This window comes from Octodon degus, unplaced genomic scaffold, assembly GCF_000260255.1.
Source record: "Octodon degus isolate 3935 unplaced genomic scaffold, OctDeg1.0 scaffold00073, whole genome shotgun sequence".
Lineage (NCBI taxonomy): Eukaryota > Metazoa > Chordata > Mammalia > Rodentia > Octodontidae > Octodon > Octodon degus.
Window position 1 is genome coordinate 5785910 of NW_004524649.1, and position 11349 is coordinate 5797258.

The following is an 11349-nucleotide window of genomic DNA, read 5'->3' on the forward strand; positions in this document are numbered from 1 at the left end:
GCGCAGGGTAGCAGGAAACTCTCCGCACACTCACCGGACCTGGGCTAGGACTGGGTCTCTAGAAGATATTTTCTTAAAAAAAGTCTATGATCTTGGGGTTATGTTGGATTTTCTTGTGAAGAAATCAACCAAACAAAGCTGACCAAAAGGAAAGTGACAATAACTGAATCTCAGCAAAATCTGAAGTTTTCTTTCATTTTTTTTTAACTTATGTATTTGGTACATGGTCTCACTCTGCAGCTCAGACTCCTAGTGATCCTCCTGTTTTCAGCCTTCCCAGGGGTGGGATAACAGGCATGTGCCACCACACCCAGACTCATTCGCCAGCTCAGTGCCCCTGGGGGCAGGGCCGGCACAGCCTGCAGTGCTGAGGATTGAACCCTGGTCCCTGTGCTTGACTAGGCAGGTGCTTGGTCTGCTGAGCAACCTCGCTGGCCCTTAAAATCTAAAGTTTTAAATCCAAGAAGTCTTAAGAATTCCATAATTTAGTAAAACCCTAGTGGGGAAAACCCAGCTTTGGTGCTCTTGGCTCTGCAGGTTGCTGTCTGCCTGGTGATGAGTCATAAGGGAAGTTACCATGCATCCTGGTGTCCTTGGAAAGTCAGCCCCCCCACACACACACCTTGGGAAATGCACTCAGGGGAGGTGATTGTCTGTGTGTTCATGGGTGGGTCATGGCTTCTGCCACTGCACCTGGTAAGAGAGAACCATTCCATGGATAACTTAGATCCATGAACAAGTAGGCATTGAGCTGCAGGTTACTGTTTTATTTAGCTCAAAATAACAATTGCATTTTAATCTTTAAGTAATAAATATGTAAGGCAGTTTCAAAATCTATTCCACTTAGTATATTTGTAATAGCCTTACACTCACACATTATTTGTAAAATCCTCTTACCTCTCTACTTTTAGCTGTAGCTGTGTGTCTGAGTTATAGCCTATCCCCTTCCACACGAGTTGTTATTGTAGAAACAGTTCATCAGCACCATCACTACACATGTTGATGGTATTTTTTTTTTTTTTGCGGAACCGGGGATTGAACTCAGACCCTTGTACCTGCTAGGGAAGCGCTTATTCCACTGAGCCATCTCCCCGGCCCCATGTTGATGGTGTTTTTACCAGGTGTTATATAAAGTAAAATAACTGTACTGGCTGCAGTGGCCTTGGTAGCTCACCTTCTCAAGCTCTTCAAAGTGAGCAGTGGATCCTCAGAACACAAATGAGGATGTGGAGGTCAAACTGCAGTGATGGGCAGCAGAACCACAGGCCTGGTTGTTCTGGCCCTACAAGTAAGGGGTTCAGCTAGAGCCCTTGACTTTGTATCTTTTGTGTACTTTTCAGACCAAAAGAGAAACACATTGTCAAAGACGTGGGTTACATCTCTTCAGCACTCCAACCTACACACAATTGTAGCCTAGGAAATTACCAGATAGTCTTAAACACCTATCTTGCCAATGACCAAGATTTAACTCATAGCTGAACTCTTTTATATTTGCAAATTCCTAAACTTTCTAAACTTTCATGTTGTTAAATATGTATTTGCAGAAATATGATATAATTTGGTTTGTAAGTGTTTCCATTTTAAATGTTTTAAAAAACCTTAAATACCTCTGTAGCATGAAGTTATAATGAGCCAAAAAGATACTGGCCTAGCATTCTAGCTTGCTAATGAAAAATAAATTAAATATTTGGTATTTTGGTAGTAATCATGAAATTTTCTGTATCTCTCAGATCCCCACTTTTAATTAAGTGCTCAGTTACTGAGGACCCATCTTCATGTAAAATGTCAGCAGCTGTTCCATTACTCTGCCACCAGTAGGGTGATTTTGGGCACAAACATTCCAACTCATTAAAATCTTTTTCACAATAATATTGAGGAAGTATATACAATCATTTCAGGAACTTAGAAAGAACTGAGAATATTTTGATAATCATCTTGTTGCCTAGGATTTTTATCATTGAGGCAGAAATTTTTCTAACTGCACAGCAATACTGAAACAGATTTCTTTCCACGTGTTAGTCAGCAGGTAGTAGACAGATGTGCCATAAGGTACCTGGCCCTCACCTGTGGAGACCTGTTCCCTCAGCAGAGCTGCAGTGTGCCATGCCGGGCCACTCTTAATTCTGGATGGCTTCATTGTCCAGAATTGGGGTAGCAATGAAACAACCCTGAGTCACCTACTCTCCTTTCTTTTGTTGCCTTCCAAGAGATTATAGGTAGCATGGCATTCTTATGGGAAGAATGGCTGCCACACTGTGCTCCGGATCCACTTGAGGCTCATGTCAGCTCATAAACCTTCCTCAAAGCTCCAACACTTCCTAGACAGGTGCTTGGAGGAGCTGCACTTACTGCACTGAAGAGCCTTTGGGGAGGAGGATGAGGCCTTAGTAATCAGGCAGAGAATGCAGAAGGCTCCTGCTCTCTGCACCACTGCCCCATGCAGGCCCAGCCTGTTAGGCACTGATTTGCTTGTGTCCCTCCCCTGGGCTCATGGTAGCAGAGCTGTGATGTGTTTTCTTCTTGGAAGGAACAGCCTCCCTTGAAGGCCCGCCTGGAACACTGTGTGCCATGCTCACTGAATCCTGCGTGCCCACATCCTGGGATCTTTCCATCACTGACATTATGTGCTCTGGATGGCCATTCTTCCTGCTCATTCTTCTGGCTCCTAATTGCTCTTGTCTTTCCTCCCTTTGTGTTCCTCAGACCCAGAGACTTATGTAGTATCTTTGATGAGGCCCTGAAAGCACCAAGAACAGATGCAACCAAAATGGTGCTCAGTGGGGTTAGTGAATGCCTGGAAATCAGATATGCGTACATGTGAAGATGTGGGGTGAGGGACAGAACAAATTAAGAATAGTTGTGTTAGTAACAGACAAATATTGTAAGACAGCAGAGAAAAGAATACTTGTAGAGGTGAGACACAATTCATTACATTCACTCCAAAGACTCCAAGGCAAAGCAAAGCAAAACAAAGCTGATTTAAACACAAAGCCTAAAGCAAATATAATAAATATAAATTTTTAAAAAAGAAAAGACCCACTGACTTAGTTTAGCTGTATGTGTGTCAGCCACTCATTATAAGTTTTAAACAGGAATTTTTTACAATAGCAGTTAATCTGAATTCATGTGAACTTTGTAGCCTCCAGATGCTGAAGCAAAGTTTGGCAGAATTATAAGGAATTACTGATAAAACCACCATTGTAAAGATTTTCATATCAAGTATCATTAATGACTTAAGCAGAAACAATTATGAGTAGGATTAGAGAAAACGTACATGATACAGTTAATCGTAGCTGAATGGAAATATCCAACATAGCTAGATCTTTGAATTTAGCAACTACAAAATACTTATGATCTTAAAAGCACATATACTAGTTGTAAAATTTGATCATTTGAACATATGTCTATGATTTATAACTAAAATATTCTATGAGTTTGATGAAATAAAGTAAGAATGACAAAAAGAAAAAAAAAGGCAGCCAAAGGAAAGTGAATGTTTATGAGAAAGGAAAATATGACCTAAGATACATATATTCAAAGAGAAAAAATTTGACTTGTGTTCTCTATTCAGAAATTAGGGGAAAGAATAACAGACTAACATGGAAGTTAGTTTTTAAAAAGTAAAACTAAAGAGGATACATGAATATACTAGAAAGTAAATAAGTGGAAATAGAAGAAAATCAAACAACATTCTAATGAAAGTAACCAAGTGAGCTTGACCTAGAAAAATATACTGGAGATAAAAAAGGGAACAGAACTATAAAAGTAATACATATTTTAAAAGTAAACGTACTGTATAATCTGAATAAATTTATAAGTACAAAAGATACTTCCTAATTTTACTGAACTTTCAAATAAAAAATATCTTTCTAACTTACTCTATAAAAAGAGAATGAAAGCTCTCCAATTGCTGTTATTTGTCTTATGTAACTTTGATAACAAAACTGGATAAGGTCAATCCAACAAAAACAAAATTAGAGACCATCTCACTTACAAGGAATAAACAGAAAAAGACCAGACAGTTTCAGAGGATCATTCTACAGAATACTTGACCGGTACCTAAAACTGTCAAGGTCACTGAAGACAGTCTGAGAACTGTCAGAGCCAAGTGAGCAGCATAGAGGAGTTAGGACAACGTGACAATGGGTAGCACCCTAGGATGAAAGAGCACAATGTTTAGTGAAAACCAAAGAAACCTAAGTAGAGCGGGCTGTTTAGTACTGTTTTAATATTGGTTTGTTAATTATACTAAGGTAAGATATTAATAATGGGGAAACTAGATGTGGAATACATGGGAACTCTGTGTTGTCTTTGTAAGTTTTTATAAATCCAAAACTGCTTTTATTAAAATAATTCAAAGATAATTGTCAAATAAAAATAAATGTATTAAAACAACATAAAGTTATAAAATAAAATGAAAGAAGTGAAATTTAAAAATAATGGAGTGATAAAGGCATTTAAAAATCCTATTATGCATATTTAAGTTAAAGACAGTAAAGTGAACAAAATATACACACTTGTTCCCTGAAACCTACCTGAGCCACTTTGAGAGGATTTTTATGAAATCAGACATAAATCCATGAGGACAAGAAAGGTAGAGGAAGGCGGCAGAAGCCAGGAAACCATGACGTGCTGGTGAGCAGCCAACTGGGACACTGATTCCTCTGTCAGCTCAAGAAGGCCAGGAATCCAGCTGCCTGCACCACTGAGACCTGGAAAGGGCTGGGAAATGGCCCACAGGCGATGGCCAAGGTGTCGAGGCCTCACAGAGCTAATGGCAGAAGGCTTGAAGTCCACAAGACCTCCCTGCCCCAGCTGCTGCCTTCACTGCAGAAGGTGGCAAAAGTCAGTGCAGGGTGGCTGGCCCAGAGTCCTCATCACATAGCTAAGTGCAAGATGCTGCCTTAAGATCAAAGAGAGGAGAAGAGAGTTACATACTCTGAGCAGAAGGTGGATCTTTTCCCAAGAATTCGAGTTCCAGAAAAAAAGCCCAGAGTACATATCTCTGGCTTCTGCAAGAACCTAGTGGAGCTCACCAGAGCTGGGCCTGCTGTGGACCGACAAGCTTCTGTTCAGTCTGGAACAAGCGGAACCATCGATGTCTTTGGGGAAAGGAGTACAGAATGGAGATGAGACATGCAGGCTGAAGGGGGTGTGTGGAGGAGTGGGGATACTGCGGGTACTCAGATCTGCTCAGGGTCAGCCTTCATGAGATTGAGAAGGGAATGAGGCAGAGAGAAGCCCCTTGGTATGCACAGAGCCATAAGATGAGGTTGAGCTGGCTGAGGAGAAAACAGAACCTGGGGGACTGCATTCCTGGGGGTGGGTGAAACACTTCACAAACTGAGGCATGAACCTACACTGACAGCCATGGAAACCAGCATGCAAAAGTCCCCAGCCACTGATTCCATGGCATCAGCCTGCTCAGGGTCTCCCTCACCCTCACCCTCACTACAGCCCTGGCTTGTTGCCCTTCGAGTTTGAAGAATCAAAATAATTTGATCCCTCTTCATCCTCCTGCTTTTTGATCCTTTTAAACTCTCAGCCTTTCACATTTGAAAATCTTAATGACCCTGAGAACATACTTGTTGAGAATGGATAATTTGCATTAAAGACAAAAGCTGTGGTAAGCAAATCAAGATTGTGTTTCCAGGGATAACACATGTATCTCTCTTCTCAGACAACAGTGAGTGCCTGGCGGATGACTGTAGTATCATTGCCGGGGGGAACCTCACTGGCTGGCACCCAGATTCTGCTGCTGTATTATGGAGAAGAATCTTGGGGATCCTCGGAGATGTGAATAACATCCAGTCACCCAAGATCCATGCCAAAGTGTTTGGTTACCTCTATGAGCTCTGGTACAAACTAGCCAAGGTATTTTCTTCCATTCCATCCCTCATTTCATGTAAAAACTGGGTTGTAATTAACTATGGAACATATTCTGGAACATAGGTCAGCATTTAGACAAAGTATATTTGATTATCAAAGAGCAAATGATGATATTTATAGTTTATAACTGCATAATTATTTTACTTTGTATAAAAGTATAGTAGTATAAGGTATTGAAGTAGGATGTTAAGTAGTTTGTTGTTCTCTTTATTAAGGTAATACTGGTAATCAGGATGTACTGCAAACATATTGAAAAAATGTTAAAAATGATACCTGTTTTATTGTACAAAATTTGCAGAGAAAAAAATTTATATCACCATCCCAATAAAAATAACCAATTCTAATATTTTAATCCTATTTTTGTAGATAAAGATTTTTCAAAGGTAGAATCACAGAGTACATAAAATTTCATTTTATTTTTAGTTTTTATACTAAACATACTTTTTCACTGTTTTAAAATCAGTTCAAAAACGTGATTGATGATAACTTCTTAAATAATTCCTTATCATTTGGACTTCAGGACTTCTCTGTGTACTAACATTAAAGGGAAAATAATGCCCTAGCTTTATATTTAAATGTAAATCCATTCAGGAAGCTAGTCACACAATTCAGGACAGGTAAACTCACAATAAAATAAAGCTTGTGTAAATATTATAGATTTTCCCTCAAGTTGTAGAAATTTAATTGACTATGAAAGATAATGATGAAATACCATGGAGATAAGTGGAGTGTCCCCTTCCCTAAATCCTGCTCTCTCTGACTTAGATCCGGGATAATCTGGCCGTGAGCCTGGATAACCAGTCCTCTCCGTCTCCTCCGGTCTTGATCCCACCCCTCAGAATGTTTGCATCATGGTTATTTAAGGCAAGTGGATATGTGTTTATTCCTTTATTGCAATTTCCTCTTCCTTTGTGAAATTGAGTTTTAAAAAGGTAATTGCCCAAGACTGCATGTTTTGAAGACAGGCTGGGTCTCACTATAGCCACTGTATCCCGCATCTCCATAAACAACTCTCTGGAAAACCGAGAAATAAATGAAATGCTGAAATGCTCTGCATCTGGAATTGATTTAATCTGGAAACATCATCTCCTCGGCAGGCGACGACACTGCCAAATGAGTACAAGGAAGGCAAGCTGCAGGCCTACAGGCTGATCTGCGCCATGATGACCAGACGCCAGGATGTCCTGCCAAACTCCGACTTCCTGGTGCACTTCTACCTCACAATGCACCTGGGATTAACCAGTGAGGACCAGGTACAGCATGGCTTCTTATTGTGACACCCGCTAGTAGGAAACTGCCTGGCCCACTCTGCAGGTCAGGGCTGAGGAAAATACTCAGATATGCTTAATGTCTCAGTAGTTTCAGCTCTTTCACATACAGCAACCACAGTGGTCTTTCAAAACTAAGTCAGGTCTCACCACAACCCTGCTTCTTCCCTGGTTTTGCATTGTGCCCACTATATATGAAATTATACTGCTGCCTCAGTGACATTGCCAAATCAAGACACCGTCTCAACCACTTTGTTGATTGTTTGAAGAATATGATTCTAGTCATTTAAAAATGGAGATTGTTTTAGTAATTGTGAGTTTACAAATAAGACAGCACTCTTGTCATTTTTTGTTGAGAAATTATTTTAATTTCTTCCAAGGAAATTGTAGGTAAGTTTTGGTTAAGTAGGAGAAGAAAGGTTCAAGCCCCTCTCACCACAGGCCCTTCTCTGTAGACCTTGAGCATCCAGCCTTTTGCCTGCCTGGGCTTGAGTGGAGAGGAATTGTCTTGGACCACATATCATACACGCAGTATAGGTGGTGCAGATTAGTAATGAAATTTCCTTTGTATTTAAAAACATTATATTATAAAATAACACAAACCCATTTTTAAAAATTAAATAAGGGAGGACTGGCGAGATAGTGCACTAAGTACCTGCATAGGCAAGCTCAGGGACTGGGGTTTGATTCCCAGCACCACATGTTGTGCTGGCCCCACCTCTCGGGCACCCTGAGCTGGCCACCAGGGGTGGTGGTGCACACCTATCATCCAAGTGCTGGGGAGGCTGAAAATAGGAGGATTGCTGAGTCTGAGCTGCATAGTGAGACCCTGTACCAAATACATTAAAAAAAATAAGAAGAAAGTTTATGTGCTCTCTTCATCACGTATAAATGTAGACATATAAATGCTTGTCTTCATAGACACATACACATAGTTAATTAGAATCATTGTTGTTGGTGATCACTGTATTTTACTTGCCAAATCCCACAAGTACATGTAAGCTCTGCTACACAGAGGTTCTGATTCCAGTGACTGTGTGTAGGGACAGGAGACAGAGCTCCTCCACCAGCTTGCACAGGTTGTTGCCTACCTAGAGCATGTTGGAACCATGCAACTGAGTCATAAAAAGTATTGGTAAAAATCATGTAATAACATTAACAGTGTATGACTTTGTGGTACCACACTACTAGCTGTTGCGGGTTGCTTGTGTACTATCCATGCCTGGTTTGGGGCTAGGATGTGGCAGCCCTTGGTCTTCCTCCCTTCAGTCGACCTCCTTGCATGCGTGTGGGAAGGGATACAGACAGGGACTTTTGCACCAACATGGGACACCAAGTAGTCAATCATGTGATTGGTTTCACAGAGATCATTCTGGACTTGTGGAGAGGTTGAATTGGAAAACATGGCGGTGGTGGATACAGGAGGGATTTGGGCCTGGAGAAAGATTAATTAGGAAGTGTTTAATTTAATAAAGGTTTAAAAATGTTAAGAGCTAAGATGGTAGCACTCGAGATGGGAAGGAAGGAAAAGGTAGAAATTTTAGGCCATTTTATCACTAGTTCTTGACCAGCTGAAGTTAATAGGGCAAGTTTAGGATTTATCCATTAAATTGCTTGCACTTACCAATGAGCTTGAATCATTTCTTTTTGTATTTCTCCTTTTGGATATAGAATACAGATACATTATTTTGTTTTGTTTTGTTTTGCTTTCTCTTTTTGAGACAGGGTCTCTCTATACAGTGCAGGCTGGCCTTGAGCTCACTTTGTAGCCCGGCTTGGCCTTGAGCTCAAAACAATCCTCCTGCCTCAGCCTCAGAGTGCTGGGATTAGAGGCACATGCCAACACACCTATCACACAGAGACATTTTAATGCCCCTAGGATACATGTAAGAGTCCATCCTCCTAATTAGCTTTTTAGTTTCTTCTGAATGTACTTGAATCTTCCCAACTCCTTAGGCTCTACGTAAAGGTTCTTCATTATGTTCCCTGCTGTGTACTCTGAGCTTTAATCCCTGAACTTTTATCTGAGTCATAGTTGTGTCTTTCAGTGAGTTGGGTCTGCCATGGATCACCTTGAATTTAGCCATGCATAGAGGACATATGTCCTTTGACTGGCTGTAGCCCCATAGCCCCGTTGACTTCCTCAGTAATCTTAGAATTAGAGATGCGAGACAGAATTGGTCTTGCTCCCCACTGAACTACTTTACACCATCTTCCTAGGCTGGTGTCTCCAGAATGATGCAGCTTAGGTATGCAGAAGCTCCAGGAGTGCAGACACGAAAGAGAGTCAGTGTCACAGATACTGATGTGTGTACATGGGGAAGGGCTTACTTAGCTCCACTGTAAAGCACTGCTTTGCTCAGGACTTTCAGGGAAGAAAATGAAAATAATGACCTAATGTAGGATCTTCTCATTAAAGAAAGCAAATTTTAAATAGTGTGTCTTCAGATGAATTTTCTAGAAAGTCACATAAATCTGCATGATAGAATTGTCTTTCTTTTTGAGCTAATTTGGCATGAAAATGAAACTATAAAATGAGTTGAAATGAGAATATTATAGTATTTAAGAATCCAAAACTGATTTATGCATTTAAAAAACTTACGATTAGGAAAAGGAATTTTCAAACTTTATGCTTAAAATCTTTCTCTCATTTAATGAGTATCACGTTTTCAGTTACGTGAAGACTTAGGGAGCTTTTGTGGTTTTTGTAAAATACATAAATCGTGAAAGACAACCCAGTGTTCATGGTAATCCCAGCTTCTAGACTCTGAGGCAAAATGGGGATATCATAAATCTCTGTTTTATAATCAACCTATTGTTTTAGGCCACTGGAAGCCTACATTTTATGTGAACTTAATAGAATTGACTGCTTTACTATTAACAATCATTGGTATATACTTTAGAAGCTGACTGTCTGCCAAGCTGAATTACTCTAAATAAACTTTATTCTTTTGCCAGAAGAAAATTACACAGAAGATCTTCTAATGAAAGAAACTTTTCTCATTTAAGTAAGAAATGTCTCTACTTAATTAGTTTAACTTTGGTCTACATGTCTAAGTAAATCCTGGAAGTTGTTTTAGAACTTATATGTACTTCTGGAAACACATGTTATATTCATTATAAAGAGAAAAGAAAGCATTTACTGTAGAGAATACAGTTAAATTCAATTTTTTAATAGGCAGACTGCACCTGTGGCCGGTGCCTTGGCAGGGCTTGTTTCCATTTCGTGAGAGTTCTCCAAAGAGCCATACTTTCATGTATTATGGCACTAAGCAGATTTACTTCTGCAGAGAGAATCTTATGAGTAACTGTTTTTCAAAGAAAAGAAGTAACAGCTGATAATGTTTACAAACCCGACACTTACCTGTGTTGTCTCGCCAATAAAATCCAAGGTGTGTTTCCTCCTCTCACCTCTGGGTGGCACACTTGACTGCCTGACAGCGCTGGGATTTATTTATTTATTTTTTTCAAAGGGCCACAGGACCTAGGACCCTGCGACTTCGTGGTGTGAGTGGGTGGTGGTCTTACAAAATGCTTCCCTCCATCTGAGAGTGTTGAAATGGTGTCAGTAGTGACCCATAACATGTTGAATAATAAATAAGCTCTAAGATGTTAACAATCTCTTCCAACATGGTAATTCTTGTTGTAATTGAAGACTTTCAAGAATAGATGTCTTACAGTTATCCCGTGACTCAATCCCATAGTCAAGGCTCCCTTCACATAACAGCAAGTTAGTTACATAGCAAATTTAGTCATTTCTCCCCCAAAATAACACCTATACCAGTATCTAAACTTTAAATTGTAGAGCTTTATGAAACTGTTTTTCGTATGGTTTTTACCAGTTTTAGCTGTCCTACCAATTTAATCACTTAATAGGTAACACAGCAATCTTACCAAGTGCTGTAGCATTTCTCACAATATAAATGTAGTGTGGGTTTGTGGTTTATTAGTATGAAAGAAAACATGCTTTGAAGCGGCTTTATTTTTTTCCCTTAATGGATTTTTTAAAAAATTGATCCTGTTACTGGTTTAGAAAATAGGGTTGTAAACACTTTCAAAATGTCCATGAGGGCCGGCGGGACCAGTCCCAGCCCAGGCGCAGCGTGGGCCGGACCCTCTCCCAGCCCCTCGGGCCGCCTCCCACCACTCTGCAGTGCCTCCCCCACCCCGCCCGCCAAGTAGGATTTTCTGC

The 11349-nt window shown here is 40.2% G+C and overlaps 1 protein-coding gene across 4 annotated transcripts in view; it reads left to right on the plus strand.

Annotated features, from left to right (window-relative positions):
- Ralgapa2 (Ral GTPase activating protein catalytic alpha subunit 2) overlaps positions 1-11349 on the plus strand; it is a 300697-nt gene that overhangs the window by 139350 nt on the left and 149998 nt on the right. For all 4 annotated transcript variants that reach the window (XM_023720114.1, XM_023720115.1, XM_023720113.1 and 1 more), the window contains 3 exons: positions 5681-5874; positions 6655-6753; positions 6987-7142. In XM_023720114.1, coding sequence (XP_023575882.1) covers positions 5681-5874; positions 6655-6753; positions 6987-7142 — 449 coding nt within the window. The remainder of the gene's footprint in view (positions 1-5680; positions 5875-6654; positions 6754-6986; positions 7143-11349) is intronic.